General features: G+C 42.9%; 1 protein-coding gene across 1 annotated transcript; it reads left to right on the top strand.

Annotated features, from left to right (window-relative positions):
• Nucleotides 1-1,002: 1,002 nt before the first annotated feature.
• igfbp5b (insulin like growth factor binding protein 5b) lies at nt 1,003-15,783 on the top strand (the record flags this gene model as incomplete). The annotated part of the gene is given in 4 exon segments (NM_001124652.1): nt 1,003-1,678; nt 13,521-13,744; nt 13,926-14,045; nt 14,224-15,783. Coding segments are annotated over 4 exon segments (813 nt in total).
• Between the last annotated feature and the right edge of the window lie 1,112 nt (nt 15,784-16,895).

Below are 16,895 nucleotides of genomic sequence, written 5' to 3'. Positions count from 1 at the left end.
TACTGGGTCTAAGCATACATCTTTTTTTTTTTTACAACAGCATGATTTGACTGTGATTTAACACATTTATACAACCTATTTGGGAAATGTAATGTTGATTAACTATGACAATAAACACTGATTTCATTACCCCTCCACTCTCTAAAAAAGTACAGTGCATGTACTTTCATTGTAGTAAAGGCCTATTCACGTGCTTCGTTTATGCAGAATGTAGCATTCTTTTTTTAATATATGTTGTATTTAACCCTTATTTAACCCGGAAAATGACCCATTATGACACTTCATCTCTTTTGCAAGGGAGACCTGGCCACGAAAGAAGCTGCGGTCAATACACCATTACAAAATGTAAAACATACAGTACAAACAGCACAACATGTCACCAAGAGCTGATCCGGCCTATAAGCATCAACCACCGAGCAGAGTTTGGAGCCAGACTGACATTGATGGGTATGTGTCAGCTCATACTGGTTCTCACCCCAGACAAAATGTAGCCAAAGTACTGTAGTTGATGCAGCACAGTGTGCTATTCTGTCATGATCATGCATTTTACTAATTCCGTCTGTAATGCAACTATGATTGAAGAGAACTGGTTTTCCTTTCGTTTTGCTCGTAGCTTCGTGCGTAAGCTTATTTTCTTTAAGTCAATCGATGTGCACCGCTTGAGACTGGGTGGAAAACATTTAGGGGTAAGAAAGAAGTGTGTGCTCGATTAGCAAAAGCACGTATTCAGTAACCGTGGATTCCAATTATGCTTCCAGATGAAGTGTTTAAAAATATATATGTTTTGATTAAGGTTGCGTTTGTTTCTTGTGTTGCTCCTCGCACTTGGCATCACTTCAGCCTTCAGCGTGAAAGACTGATCCTATTGCTGTAAAAAGGTTGGCCACTTGCCAAGACCTGGAACAAGTGCGCCTCCCTTCCCTGCTGTTAGGCGTATTCATAGTTAGGGGTTTGGCTGATTTTAAAAAGGCAAGCCTGGCCTGAAGTTGATCAGTCTGCTCAAGAAACTTCTCTGGAGGGGAAAGTATTGGAATCGGTTTCAAAGGGGGAAAGGTCCAGGTTTTGTACAAAGAATTGCATTGCACGGCGAGAGGACATCAGTTCTGTCAATTAAGATAAACATTGCAACCAAGTGTAGTCTTTTCATGATATTTGACTTGTTCTGTGAATACTTTTTATTTGTAAATTCAAAGTCTTTTTTTCAGTTTATTTAAACTGGAGTGCTGAAAACACTATACATTTGGATGCGGACAATTTTTTTGCTTTATAAATCGGATAATTTAACCCACGGGCATTGTCGGTCAATTTGTTCCACATTTGAGGTTTAACAATCGCGAGACGAATATGTTTCTCAGTTTTTGTCTACTGGTGACATTTGTCCTGGGGCTATCTGGGTGCTTGGGCTCATATGTGCCCTGCGAGCCGTGCGACCAGAAGGCGCTCTCTATGTGCCCCCCAGTCCCCGTCGGTTGTCAACTCGTGAAGGAGCCGGGCTGCGGTTGCTGCCTAACCTGCGCCTTATCGGAAGGTCAGGCGTGTGGCGTTTACACCGGAACATGCACCCATGGCTTGCGCTGCTTGCCGCGAAATGGAGAAGAGAAGCCACTTCACGCGCTTCTCCATGGCAGAGGAGTGTGCACAAACGAGAAAGGATACAAACCCCTCCATCTACCCATAGGTAAGACGGCGCAATGAATGCGTGTGCTTAGGGGATCCAAGGGAGCTGTGTAAAATACAACATCATGATTATTGTGGCAGAGTTTAAATTCAGTTCCAGCTATACCGCATCATAGACGTTTTGGTTCGTTTTTAGCAGCACTTTTCATTTAGTGCTTCCATGACCCCGCACTAAAAACCTCGCAAACGAGCGTGCATGATGTTTCAGTTTTGTAAAGTAATGCTATTGTAAGCAATTCCATTAGCACACTGACGTTTTGGAATCCAAATTTGAAATAACTGCATAGCATGCATGAGTAGCTCCTATGAGCAAACGGTCCGATTTGTCAGAGATTGCGCCAGGTTTAATTGTGAATCTGGGTCGTTATTAAATTGCACACAGTCGGATTCATCACATGCCACAATAACAGCACATGCACAGAATACATGTGCTATAGCATACAGATGTAGGATCTTACTTTGATCACCCTGTTGCAGGAGAACTGTCCAGGAAATGTAAAGCTTGTAGTGTTTTTGAGGTTTAAAACGGCTTCTGAAGTTTGTAATTTCGTCTTTGAAATTTCAGAATTGATTTTCCCTTACGAAAAATGTATCAACCCCTACAAAAATGTCCATTCATTTGAATCCACATAATAATTCACATGTCCTGTTTCTGCAGGATTATTTACTTTGGGAAACCCTGAGTTAGAGAGCAGCACAGCCTTGACAGAGTTTGGGAATCCCTGCTCTAATTTGCAGTCGCTGTATGGAGTTTGTTATGAATACAGTATGGTAGACTGACTTAAAGCATTCCTCTGCATGCTTATCTACAGGGCTGTGTCCCTCCCTTGTCGCAATGCCTGCCTGGACATCCATTCTTGTGCTCTCTTTCTCACATGAGAACATATTGTATGTGGTAATACTAATTGCTGCTGTTCTTTTTTTCCACTGGAAATTAGTTATATCCCTTTTCACTGTGTCAGACACTTGCATTTCTCACAAACACAATTGCCACCCATGAAGAAAATATATATTTTCCAACATATAATATCCGGTTCTTCTTATTGTAGCCTAATTGACTGAAGAGGGCTTTGCTCTTGAGGCTACAGATCTTTTGAAAGCTGAATTTAGGTTTAGTCCCTGTGGGTGGTGTTGAGAGTCGGATTACTGCTCAAATATTACATCTGATGATGTGTGTGTGTGTGTATTTTTTTGTTCACGCCTGTGTGTGTGTGTGCGTAGTCTGTGCTCACTTCTAATTCTTAAATGTGTGTGTGCACGGGCAAGAGAAGTTAGGTATAAATGAACCACACATCAACATTTAGAGGTCAGAGATAGACACATGTTATTAGATGATTCAAGATTTAGGCTACATACAAGTTTTGGTGACAAGCTAAATTTGATGAATGCTATTGGTTTATTCTTCGGTTGACCAGGTGGAAAGACTCAGGCTATTTGGGCTTTTGATACACCCTGCATGTAACTCCCTAGGAGGACATACATCAAACAACATTAGAATGGAATTCAGCCCATTCAAGAGGTCACCATTGTCTGTAGTAATGGCAGCAAGGCTATACATAACATCCAACGAATACTTGCAGCTCTAACTGAAATAAACCCTAGTACTTTTGTATAGCTATAAGTGTCACTCTGATCTAGGAGATTGAATTCCAACACGCACTCTGTGTCAAGCCTGTGGGTGGGTGGGTGTGTGTGTGTGTGTGAACACTGACTTCTCCTTTGGCACTGGGTGGTAACCGGAGTGCGTCCGTTTTCCTGCCCCTGGTTAGGCAGTGTGGGTGCTCAAGCACAGCACAGTGATTCAGCAGAATGCCTCCGGCTGCTCTTCTCTGAAGGGCTGTCTGTCAAGGGCTACGATTGGAATTAGACACAAGCCTTTGGTTTCCTGCTGGGTAGGGTTTCAACCTGCTCTGACCAGCTGAGCAAGGCAGACAGAAAGAGGGCAGGTCAAGTGTCCAAAGACAGATCCTCAGGGGACCCAATAGCTTCTATCTCTCGGCTGCATTCATGCAATTCTACAGCATTCTAGCAAGAAAAGTGGACCCACTTTTAACAATCCACATATTACAAAGGCTATATATAGCACATGTAAGGTCTTCATACGTTGTAGTTTGTTTAAAGCGGCACTGCCAGATCAGGATATGTTTCTTGAAGAGAGAGAATGACATTGAATCATCTATGTATTTCTCTCTAACAAATGTATTGACATGATATGGGTATAACATTGTAATACAATGTTGCCAAACTACACACGACTCTGTTGTCGCTTTCTCATCTCTGCATAAGTCTGGTGTCACCCTCTTTTGTTGACTGTTGAGTTGTGTTCCAAGGAAATGGTGCTTAGCTCTGATGGCTAGGCATAGGAGGCTGGTTTGTGTTGCTGGCCTCTCAGTGCACTGTGCTAGCCCAGAAGAATAGGATCCTGGAACTCCTGCCAACAGATATGACTCCATGGCAGAAGGCCCCTTGCTCTCTGAGCTTGTGAAAGAGCCTTATGTTTGAACAGATTGCTCTTTGCCAAGAAACAAGAAGATGATTAAAGAGAGCGTACAAATCTAGAAAGCTTGACTTGCACATGAACAAGCACGTTGTGCTTTATAAGCACAGCATCAACACAAATGCAGCTTCTGCCAAAGCCCAAAAGAACAGAAAATGTTGAGTTTGGGGTTTGTGTTTGTGCTCCAAGATTTTTTGGTTGGCTTGGTGGTACATTTACACGTTTTAGTGCAATCACAAGCCCATGCGAAGAAGCCAGTTGTTGGTCACCTGTCCTTGTTAAGACAATTTACAATGACTATCGCACTAAACAAATGCTCGTACCCCAACTGTGGTGTTAGGGTAGGATTGAAATTCACACAACGGTTACCTGGAGGAAAATGGGGGAGGGTCATGGTTTTAACATTTCTGTCATGGGGAGGTTTTAGCTTTTTTTCAATCTAGTCCAAGGGAGGGTCATGTCATTTGTAATGGATGAAATGTAAATATTTCTCAGTGTTTTAGAAGTAGTTGTTTATTAGGCTATATATCGTTGTGTGTCCGAATTCCGGACCTCATCTCTGATTCTCCGCTGGGCGCGCAATATCAAGTGTGCCTATAGGATATTTAGTGTAGTCTCAATCAAATGATCCATAGCCTATAGGCTATAAGCTACGAAGTGCATGCTCGGAGAAGCACATAGCAAAGTTATATGTCGAAGATAGCGGGACGGTGTAAATTAAACTAGGGTACGTGACACACTGCAGTGGATAGTCCAACCCTGAGCCCCAGCCTGCTCTGCTCTGGCTGATCAAATACGTTTTTGTGTGCTACCGAACACATGGCTGTGCTGTGTAGGCCTATGTGGCAGTTCAGGAGGAGAGTCAAGCTTCCTCAGATTATACTTGTTTTTTTTTATTAGGCCTACTCTAAAAAATGCACTATCTTGTACACAGACTAGCCTATAGACTATGTTCGGTTCAGTTTGAGAAGGAGAGCACGAAGGTGAGGAGGACCGGAGTGCAACTTTGATAGCTTGCTACTACTATAATAGATTTTAATAACAACAACATGTTTGTTGCCATGATGTCTTTATCAGAGTTATTGACCTCACAATAAGCCAGATTCTAGTAATACATATTGTGGTGCTGAAACTCGAAACATCAGCTGTGACACAAGCAATCGGAAATGGACAGCTCATGGTACTGAAAGTAGGCACATTAGAGTAGGCATAATTCAGTTAAACGGTCTTCATTTTAATTAGACTACTAACAACAAGAGGGCTTTGTGTTGGAGCCTATTTCTTCCTATTTTAGAAAATGTTGCTATAGGCTGCTATATCCATAGATTTGTTGGTCAATTCCTCTGACCACCATGCACTCTTTAAATAGCCTACGTCCGTGTCAGTGAAGGACTGTCAAGTTAAAACCAAAAATTGAATTAAGGGGGTATGATAGTGTATGCCATAGTTCTACCTTTAATTAAAGAAAATGGCAAAAAGCAAAGGCCTACCCCTTGTTAGCTTACGATTCTGAAGAAAATAAAACAGATTTGATTATATAACGTGATCTATAACAGCGCTTTGGTCCTTGATCCTTTAGGCTAGAAACAAGCTGTAAAATCTGTGGGAAAGAGGTGACTCTCATTGTCCAATTCTGTCACTATCTATTGAAGTACCATGCTCAGATTCCTAATAATGTCTAAGATTTATTTATTTGCAAACAGGGACAGTTTCATTGCAAACAAGACACACTGATGGCATTGGAGTAATATGATTAGATGGGCCCATCTCTCTGTATGTTCTTAGCCTGTCATTTCTGTCATTTGTGTGGTATTCTGCTAATATGTAAAATTATGTAGAATTGCATGACATTTTGATGAAATGCTATTTTTTCTCGGACCTGCAAATAAGATCATAGATTCATGCATTGCTTTGTTATAAAGGAGATCTTTCCACCCCTACTCTTGTCCAGGGTAAACAGTAGACATGTTCCCTGCTATTTTAATTATTATTTTGGGTATAGGGGAGGGTTACCTGATTTTTTTGTTCAAGCGTTAAGGGAGGGTTTAGGTCAAATATATTTTGCTCAAGGGAGGGTAATCCATTTTCATTTCAGAGAAGTCCCATTTTCTCCATGTAACCTTTATTATAAATAAAATGTACTCCCTTAGCTTGACAACTTAATCCATGTGTCAAGTGATTTGTGGCTCTGTTGTTTAAAGGCTACAACTAGGGGGACGATTCAATTTTCTTTATCCCTGGTCTTTTACAGATAAAATACAGCCCCAGCCATGTAAAGAAAATATTTTACGGGAGCAGGGTCAACTTCATGTATTTCCACACCAATTCTCCTCGTCTGAACTGATCAGACAGACCAGCAGAATGCCAGTATGGGCTAGTTGACGTTGCACATCCCTACTGCCTTGTTATATTCCCTAATCGAGAAAACATCCTTTCATTTTTTATTTTACATCAGACAAGCCAGTCTCCTTCAACAGAGTCCACTGACAATACACATTTGTGTTAGGCATCTTGGTTGGCCTATCTACTATAAATGGTCTACTTGAACACGTACTGTAGTGTAGACATTGCACACAAATGGCTCTATCCGTTGTGGACAGTTCAGTTGACTCAGAGATGGCCCTAACTGTTTCATTGTTACATTGCTAGGTCATAGGGAGAAGACCATTGCTGACAGGGATTTTACAACTCACTCACCATGAACCCCCCCCCCTCACAGAACTGGATGTTGTTGAATGCTAAATATAACCAACCTCATCAGATGTGAAACAGTTTATCAATGACATGCCGCCCTCGGCGTACAATATGTAGTCTTCTTTGGTGTAGGTTCTGGTTTTCTAGAATGCTGTGCCATCGCAAGTGTTAATCGTGGGAAACCAATTGCTAATGTAAGGTCTCCAAAAGAACACTGCAAACATGCTCTACGGTCAAGCTATGGCATTGTTTCCATGCACAGTATTGAAGCTAGAGAACCTACTTTGGATTTGGCACGCTTGAATGAGTTCTTCCAATAAAGTTTTATAGCAATCAGTCTAGCATTTGTCACTTACACCTGGAAGGCTAGTGGGTAACAGCTGTAGAGAGAATCAGCTCACGCAGTAGTCTCCTCTATCAGAAACATGTGACTCCAAAGGTAGTGACATCCACATGCTGGCTTTAAAACCTGCGTGATCTGACCTAAACTGCGTAGGCACCAACGCTGCCACCATTTACCGCTCCAACCCCAGGGTCGTGCTCAGTAGAGAACACCAAAAGATTTGCAACAAACAACGAAAATTATTGTTTAGTACTTTTCTTTTCACTCTGTTTCAAAAATTTTCTCCCTACTGGACACAATACCAGGACAGCATAAGGATGTTATTGGGCTCAAAATCAACTAATCAATTCCCACAGAAGAACCTAACTTGTTGAAAGTCACTGTAATGAGCTCAACAAAGAAGCCTGCCTCAAGTTTCTTTGCAGAACGGGAACAATAGAGGTCCTTATCTTTTGTCTGCAACTTTGGTGCCAGTTTCAGCTCCAAAATGTGGATCTTGTCATTTTCATCTTCGTCTCTGGCCTCAGTGTCTGAAGTTGAGCTTTGGACAGTGGACAGAGAACGTTCATGGCGAGCCAAAATAGTGGCCTCTGCCCCCAGGGATTATGTCACACCCAGCAATTGTGTGGTGGTGAAGGTTGACCCAGAAAAAGGCAGCGTCTGTCCATGTGGCTTGTCAAAAAAACAAAACTCAGATGTGTAATGAGACCTCAGACCAAAATTAGGCTTGCACAGGAGAGCAGCTGCATGTAGCATCGCGATAGTGTGCTTTCAACTGCTGTCAAACATTTATTTTACCTCAAAGGAGAAATGTCTTTGGTGCAGCAGTTGCGAGAGGGGGAGTGGGGTCAGTATACCTATGCCCTACTTGGAAGGGACTCTCATCCCTACTGAACAAGTGTTCCTTTAATTTTCAATCCCTGAATTGTTCCTGCTGCTATTTGCTTCTATTTTAAACTCTTGTTTTTTTTGTTGCACTATACATATTTGTTGCACATTGTACCTTAGAAAAAGTTATTTCCTGTAAGTTGCTGATTGAGTTTGAATTCAGTGCCAGATGGAGACCGCAATTGTACGGCCCAGATACAAGGTTCAAAACAGGAACCAACAATACATACTGAACAAAGCAGTAGCATGGTCTCCTTGTCCAACCAAAGTTGTAATTTATCAGTACAAAAGAGTGTGTTAAAAATGATACCACCTGAATATGATTACACTATTTATAATGAGGTCCAGCATTTTCATTTAAGCAGAAAGAAAAGCACCCTGCTAAATTTCCCCTCTGAATCCTTTGTTTTGAAGATGTAATGAAGACATCTCCTATTAATGGTGGAATCAAAATCTGCTTTGACTGGTAGTAGCCATCTAAAAGTGTCAATAAAGTGTATGGAAATAATGTCATTCTAGATACATTGTACATGACTATGATTTGACTATCCACCAGCACTTACAGTGCATTCGGAAAGTATTCAGACCCCTTGACTTTTTCCGCATTTTGTTACGTTACAGCCTTATTAAAAAATGGATTAAAATCAATCTTCACACAATACCCGATAATGACAAAGCAAAAACAGATTTTTAGAAATGTTTGCAAATGTAAAAAAATATATATAAAATAAGTATTCAGACCCTTTACTCAGTACTTGGTTGAAGCAGCATTGGCTGCGATTACAGCATCAAGTCTTCTTGGATATGACGCTACAAGTTCGGCACACCTGTATTTGGGGAGTTTCTCCCATTCTTCTCTGCAGATCCTCTCAAGCTCTGTCATGTTGGGTGGGGAGCGTCACTGCACAGCTATTTTCAGGCCTCTCCAGAGATGTTCGATCGGGTTCAAGTCCGGGCTCTGGCTGGGCCATTCCAGGACTTTCAGAAACTTGTCCCGAAGCCACTCCTGTGTTGTCTTGACTGTGTGCTTCGGGTCGTTGTCCTGTTGGAAGGTAACTTTCACCCCAGTCTGAGCGCTCTGGGGCAGGTTTTCATCAAGGATCTCTCTGTACTTTGCTCCGTTCATCTTTTCCTCGATCCTGAATAGTCTTCCAGTCCCTGCTGCTGAAAAACATACCCACAGCATGATGCTGCCTCCAACATGCTTCACTGTAGGGATGGTGCCAGCATTCCTCCAGACGTGATGCTTGGCATTCAGGCCAAAGAGTTCTATCTTGGTTTCATCAGACCAGAGAATCTTGTCTCTCATGGTCTAAAAGTCCTTTAGGTGCCTTTTGGTAAACTCCAAGCGGGCTATCGTGTGCCTTTTACTGAGAAGAGGCTTGCGTCTGGCCACTCTACCATAATGTCCTGATTGGTGGAGTGCTGCAGAGATGGTTGTCCTTCTGGAAGGTTCTCACATCTCCACAGAGGAACTCTGGAGCTCTGTCAGAGTGACCTTTGGGTTCTTGGTCACCTCCCTGATCAAGGCTTTTCTCCCCCGATTGCTCAGTTTGTCCGGGTGGCCAGCTCTAGGAAGAGTCTTGGTGGTTCCAAACTTCTTCCATTTAAGAATGATGGAGGCCACTGTGTTCTTGGGGACCTTCAATTCTGCAGAAATGTTTTGGTACTGTACCCCGACACAGTCCTGTCTCGGAGCTCTACGGACAATTCCTTCGACCTCATGACTTGGTTTTTGCTCTAACATGCACTGTGGGACCTTATATAGACAGATGTGTGCCTTTCCAAATCATGTCCAATCAATTGAATTTATCACAGGTGTACTCCAGTTAAGTTGTAGAAACATCTCAAGGATGATCAATGGAGACAGGATGCAGCTGATCTCAATATCAAGTCTCACAGCAAAGGGTCTAAAAACCTGTTTTCGCTTTGTCATTATGGGGTATTGTGTGTAGATTGATGAGGATTAACATTTATTTGATACATTTTAGGATAAGGCTGTAACGTAACAAAATGTGGAAAATGGGAAGGGGTCTGAATACTTTCTGAATGCGCTGTATAGTGGCACTATCTCCACATACATTTTAGTTGAGGTTGTTACAGGACTACTGATAACAAATCAACATGTTCTTCTTACACTGCATTGCCCTCCAGCTGTGTTGGAGGGCAATTCAGTGTTTGAGTTGTGCCCCAATGTGCAAGCATTTTGTAAGGCCAGTCGATGTGGAATTCAATGTGCTCCAATGACTGTACATTTTGTTTAGATCTCTACAGGCTCTTGGTCTGGATCATGTATTCCTACCTGTAATATAATTACTCAAGTGCAATGTTCCATTTATTTTATTTGTATTTTATTTACCCTATATTTTACCAGCATCAGACCCATGGTTGGCCAGTATCATGGCTAAAAGATGACAGAGGACTTCCTGCTCCGTTATCACTATGCTATCGCATACCCCCTGACCCCCGGATTAGCAGCACCTTTACTCAACACCTAGGATCTTGTAAAGGTGTAATTTCAGAGGGTGTTCTGTGCTAGTTCATGGACTGTGAGTCAATGAGAATTTGAGCAGCTCATTGTTCTGGTGCATTTTCCACCCCAAGTTGCATGACTGTAAACTCAAAAAGACCAGCCGAGAGAGAGAAAAAGAACTGAAAGAAGAGTGGCTTATCGTTCACGCTTAGGCTTCCTGGCTGAAAGAAACTTCCCACTGGGCACAGACGTCAATTCAATGTCAATTCAACATCTATTCCACGTTCTTTCAATGTAATTTCATTGAAATTATGTGGAAACAATGTTGATTCAACCCGTGTGTGCCCAGTGGGTTGGGATATCCATGAAGCATAATTGCCCCGCACACATGTACATTTTTAAACAGAGGCGTATCGGTTGCACCTCCTTTGCCTGTTCCGTTCCTCTTGTCTTAATGAAAACTTTAGTGAGAACAAGGGGAGAGATACCAATACCTTGTCAGCCTGGGCTTAATGGAGGGGGCTGCATGTGACCGTGCAGTCTTGGCTGGAGGCCAGCGTCCTGGCAGTGTTTCAGTACTTAAACACAGGCCTACTAAGCCTCCTTTACAAGCTGGGGACCCTAAGCATGGAAAAACTGAGTTTTTGCCGCTGCAGTGAAGAGCCCACTTCAGAAAGTACAAATTTGGTGGTTTAGAAACAGAGAGGGCGAGAGAGAAAAAGAGAGCGGGAGAGAGAGAGACTCCATTGTCTGCAAACAGGCTACACTCTGGGTATTGTTGGCTAAAGATGGGTACATTCTGTCTCCATGTCTTTGAATTGCAGGGACAGATTGTGAATTGGAAGCACAACAGCACTTCATTTACTCTGGGCAAGGAGTATGATGTACTAAAATAAACACTACATTTTGTTATAATAATAATATACATTTAAACGGTTGATGGATTTTCATTTTCGCCATCGAATATGAAGCAAACGTCTGCCATCCCATATTTCAATAGAACATCCAAAGTAACGTCCAATATTTCCTCACAAGCTTATACACACAAGTAACACCAAACTCTCATCCCTCACTTGAGCTAATGAGCCTGTTCACAAATCCTACTGCTAATGTAATTGGAGTGCAATGATGTCAGTGTGCTGACATTTCTCAATCTAATATTTCTCCACCCAAATCATATTAGGCTGAATGTGAATACATGTCATGGATCATGTCTTTCTGGAAGATACTCAAATGTTTTGGATCTCACATGTAAAGTAGGTCATTGATGTAGTGTGTGTTGCATTTGTAAAATGGAAGGGGGATTACATTCTCCGGTTTGTTTGTAACCCTGAAAATGGCTTGCAAAATCACAGAATCATTCATGAAGGCTTGAAACACACATGCAGCATTGTCATCAGTGGTACTTTGAATAGTGATCAAATGAAGGATTCTTCCCACAGCATCCAGGCATCGAGCACGTAGGAAAGCTCATTTGACATACTTATTTATAGCGTTTTATAGCCCTGGCGGTCTGAGCAGGGAGAGTCGAGGACGTATCCAAACACAGAGACGCCTGCCAAGTCATGAGTTGTGAGATTACTTTCAAAGCGAGGACGGCAGTTCAGAAGCCAGGGTCCCAATTCCGGTAATCACCCTCCTCCCTTCATCCCCCAACTCACCTCCTCCCAGACACCCCTGCTGTGTCCCGACTCTTCAGACATCAATTCTCTGGAATATACCGCTCAGTGGTCACATACCTCTATTTTTTTCCCCAAGGTGGCCATGTACAAAGTCCAGACCACTAGTCTATACTTAATTAAGATAACACGAAAACATGGTTATGTTTCAATTCTTTTTTTATGGTCCCACTCTTCAAATGTCTGTCGATATATTGCGGTTGTCTCTCCCCAACAATACTATGCACATTCAACCACTACTCCGGTTGGGCCAGCCCTCCTCATTGCCACCAATGACCTGTGGGTTTCTTTGCTAGATAAATATATCCCCGGTCATCTACTGGCACTGCGGCCGCCTACCAGTTGGGGCCTGGCAAAGTCCCATAACAGTGCCTTGTGTGCTTATGATAGACTAAGCAAAGACAGGAGAGGAGCACTCATCTCTTTGGCCTCAGAGAGCCTCATGCAGGCTAGGGCTCTTGGCTTATGGGGGCTGAGCCCATAGGAGGGACTGGAGGAGAGGGGATAAGGGATCAGGACCCCAAATCGCTAGCCTGGTGGGAACTTCAAATGTACCTCTAGGACTGTAGTGCCCCCTGGGGAGTGGGATGGGGTAGGGTAGGGGGAGAGCACTGGTCTTTCTGCCTGGCTTCAGGCTATTTTACATTATTATGTTATGTTTCTTAATATGAAGTTATACTTTACATTCAGCCTACGATGTGTCCACCTCTGCCATAGGCTTCAGTTGCCATGGATCCTCAGTTACCATGACATCAACATCTGATCTGTGAGAGATGTGAAAGTCTGCAAGAATTGCCAGAGAAGTATTTTATTGCCAAAATGGCTTATGATCAACCAAATAAGCCATTGTTTCGCTCAAAATGCCACACACTTTGTTGTAGAGATGTCTTAGAGACAAGGTCAAGAATGTAGCCAGCATGATACAGAAGTTTTAAGCTTTTGTCATTTTTGGTCAGTGTTCAGACATGTTTACTTTCTTTCCTTTGACCTCCATTAGTTGATGATGGCTGTTTGTATGGTGGAGAAGGGGTTAGGTGGTGGAGGAGGTACAGTAGTTTATCAGCTGTTGATCCTTGATCCTGACCCCCTCCTTTGTAAACCATGCAAAAGCAACATTTCTGGGAACAAACTCTGGGAAAAAGCATCTGGGAGTACATATCTTCCTTTGTGCAGGAAAAGCTTTTAGGTGGGGGTAATGTGACAAGTATGCACTGTTTTAGTTCATGTTGATGACACACCCATTGATACAAATATTTTTTCTGTGTGTAGATCATGAGTCTCGGGAACACGAGGACACCCTGACAACCGAAATAATGGAGGACCAACTGCACCCTGCTAAAGTGCCGCTCCTCCCCAAGCAGGACGTCATCAACAGCAAGAAGATCCAGGCCATGCGCAAGGACAAGGACCGCAAGCGGGCGCAGGCCAAACTGCGCTCCATTGGGCCCATGGACTACTCCCCACTCCCCATTGACAAGCATGAGCCAGAGTTTGTAAGTATAAGAGTGGAGAGTAGGAAAGATGGGGTCTAACGCTAATATTGTGCTAATGCTGATGCTTGCTAGTGTGCATCTTCAACTCTGGTCCTAGGAGAGAGAACTGACTGTGCAAGAATTTGTTCCACCCATGGCGCTAACACTGGGAACTAACGTTAGTTGTATCGTTCCTCCACAGGGTCCTTGCAGGAGGAAGCTGGATGGGATCATCCAGGGAATGAAGGACACATCCCGTGTCATGGCCCTGTCCTTGTACCTCCCCAACTGTGACAGAAAGGGCTTCTTCAAACGCAAACAGGTGAGAACTATCCCTCCGTCATCATCCTTATTCATGGTTTAACATAGACCAGTTGTATACTGATGTGCCTCTTCAGATCCACATTGGCGCCAAAATAATATTTGTTCTTACAATGTCTTTCTCTCGCTCATTCTCTCTTTCCCTCCCTTGTGCTGCTGCACATTGATCGCTCCCACAGTGCAAACCCTCTCGCGGCAGGAAGCGGGGCATCTGCTGGTGCGTGGACAAGTACGGCGTGCAGCTGCCCGGTACAGACTACAGCGGGGGAGACATCCAATGCAAGGACCTAGAGAGCAGCAGCAACAACGAGTGAATAGGCTGCTCCAACCCCGTCCCGATCACCTGACCCAGGGCCCCGCCTCCTCCTTTCCCTCCTGCCTGTCTGCTCCGCCCTCCAGTCACTTTTTGAGATTTTCAAAACAAAAAAAATATATAAACATCAAATGAACGAAAGGACAGGCTTGAAAAAAGGACACCTGAAATCTCTTTTTTTTGTGTGACTGTGTGCTCATCTCTTAGTAGACGGAACCCAGGAGGTTTTAAGCCCTTGTTTGACCCTCGGGCCCCTCCCCCACTAAGAGCTGGGAACCACACTAATGATTCATGAAAATATATACTTGTGTTGATATATTTTTATAGAAGCTGGGGTGTAAGCACCAAACTTTGTATCATGTAAAGCTAACATAAAAGCGATGAAAAAACGAAAATAAGGCATGCTGATTATAAACGGGACTGTTTTGATCTTTCACATCTATTGCTATTGAGGTGTCAGAGGAGATAGCTGGACCTTCTATTGGCAGAGGTATTTGTTTTTTTGTTTGGTTGCTTTCCAAAAAAGAAAATAGGGAGCATGTGATAGGGTCTTTCTGAGACAGTTGACTCTATTTGGGTATTTGGTTCTGTCACAGCACTTATGAATAGGGGAACCTGCTTGGATATGTGTAACTTCACTAAGTTTGTGTGGGCGTGCATGTATGTGTGTTTGAGTGTGTGTGTGTGTGAGAGAGAGAGAGAGAGGGAGTGAGCCTTTAACACAAGAATGTCATTTTTCTTTCTCTTTTCGTCTTGTCACAACAACATAACAAGCATTATTGCTGGTGCTTGAAGTAGTCTTGAGGATGGATTTCTCCCACTATTCTATGAAACCTATGTATCTGGGAAAATGGAGAGTGTTTGACATAATAAGCAGCTCATTACAGACGAACCTATGTAAGTGACTCTTTGACTCTGTAGCTAGCCTGATATGCCAACTGTGCCTATTGTTAACAGACACTGCCATGCAGGGTAACACAGAACTTAATGGAGAACACTGCCCCTACTGGTGAAGGGAATACTGCCTCAAAGTGCCCATTCTCTCATCTGATCAGACCTGTGCTCAGCAAGACTCCATTGGTCCCAACTACCTGGACTTAAAGAATATTGAATGTGGCTGAACAATCATGCAGTCCCCCCCAATAACTAACAGCAGTAATGCATTTTATTGCTAAAGTCTGGACAAAAATTGGGAGAACAAGGGGAAAAAAGCATGCTGTAGACTTGCATTCACCAGTGAGGCTAGATGTTTACTCTTTGTGTCTCAGTTGCTCGAGGGTGTAGTCTTGTATGGTTTTGTTTGTGCTGTTTTCTTTGCCTTCAGTGAAGTAACAACCGCCCACTTTTGAGCCATGTTCCTTAACCAAGTGGTCCCCTAACAATGCTACGGTGTAACCTTGGTGTATTACTTTTACCTACAGATTAATGAATGTTATTTTTTTTTAAACAAACAACTACAATGTACTGGTGCTTGGAAAAGGACGTGTGTATTTTAGCCTGTAAACAATTTGAATAGTTCCATGACATCATCCTTATTTGAATATGAGACAGTCAAAAAAAAGCTATACCCCATCTATATCCTTCCCTCTTTGCTTTGCATGCCGCACCCCAAAATTGTTCCCTCTTTCTCACACAACTTGTTTTTCAGCACAACACAACATTACTTGCATCGGAAATGGTGAGCAGTTTTCCTTCCGCTGAAGGGAGGCATCATTGAACACTACCTACAGGGTCAGTTGAAAGAGTAGTTTATGTCCGTCTGTGTGCAAGTCGCAGTGCCTTCCTACATGCAAATCCACGTTTGAATAGTGATGCAAATGCAACGTGGTAGCTGTCTAAGTTACAGAGACCCTGCTCATGCTGAGAGGCCCCAGAGTAGTTGTTCTTGGTGTAGTCCAGACAAAGGGTAACTCTATAGGATGTGACATAGCCCTTGTAATCGTGTCACAGTCACATTATGAATCCGTTGCTAATCCCTCTCTGTGGGCAAGGCGGACCAGAATACCCCTTCTGTCTCTTATTTTCAAACACACTGATAAGCTAGAACATTGCTTTCAAAGTTGACTGCCAATGTATTCGATTGCCAGAAAATATAAGCCAAGTGATATTACAATTCCGAGTTAGCACTAGCAAACTGCTGCTGCTTCTCTCTCCCAGTAGTCAGAGAAGAGATGTACAAGGCATTACTAGCCATCAGATCCTATTCTACAGCGTAAGTGGTCATAGTTACTCTAGCCACGGAGTGGGAGGCAGGGGGAAAGGCCATCAGCAGACAACAAATTAAAGAGCTTTTACTCCAGCCTCAGTTGAGTCTGTGAACCAACCATTACGTAATATTATCCGTTTGGACATACAGATGTGATGGATAGGATACTCTTGATTTTTATGGCTCATAATGGCAACGAGATGCTGTAACACTAACAATGGGGTCAATGCGTTCAGGCCTATAGCTTTATACCCACATTTACTATGAGACAGAATTAGTGGGGAAAAAGTCACTATATCCTGCTACCCTTCACATCCAAAATGCCTTCTTAT

The sequence above is a fragment of the Oncorhynchus mykiss genome, chromosome 22 (genome assembly GCF_057628025.1).
Source record: "Oncorhynchus mykiss isolate SJ-2025 chromosome 22, ASM5762802v1, whole genome shotgun sequence".
Classification (NCBI taxonomy): Eukaryota; Metazoa; Chordata; class Actinopteri; order Salmoniformes; family Salmonidae; genus Oncorhynchus; species Oncorhynchus mykiss.
The sequence above is the reverse complement of the archived record's forward strand: the minus strand, read 5'-3'. Positions and strand labels throughout refer to the sequence as shown.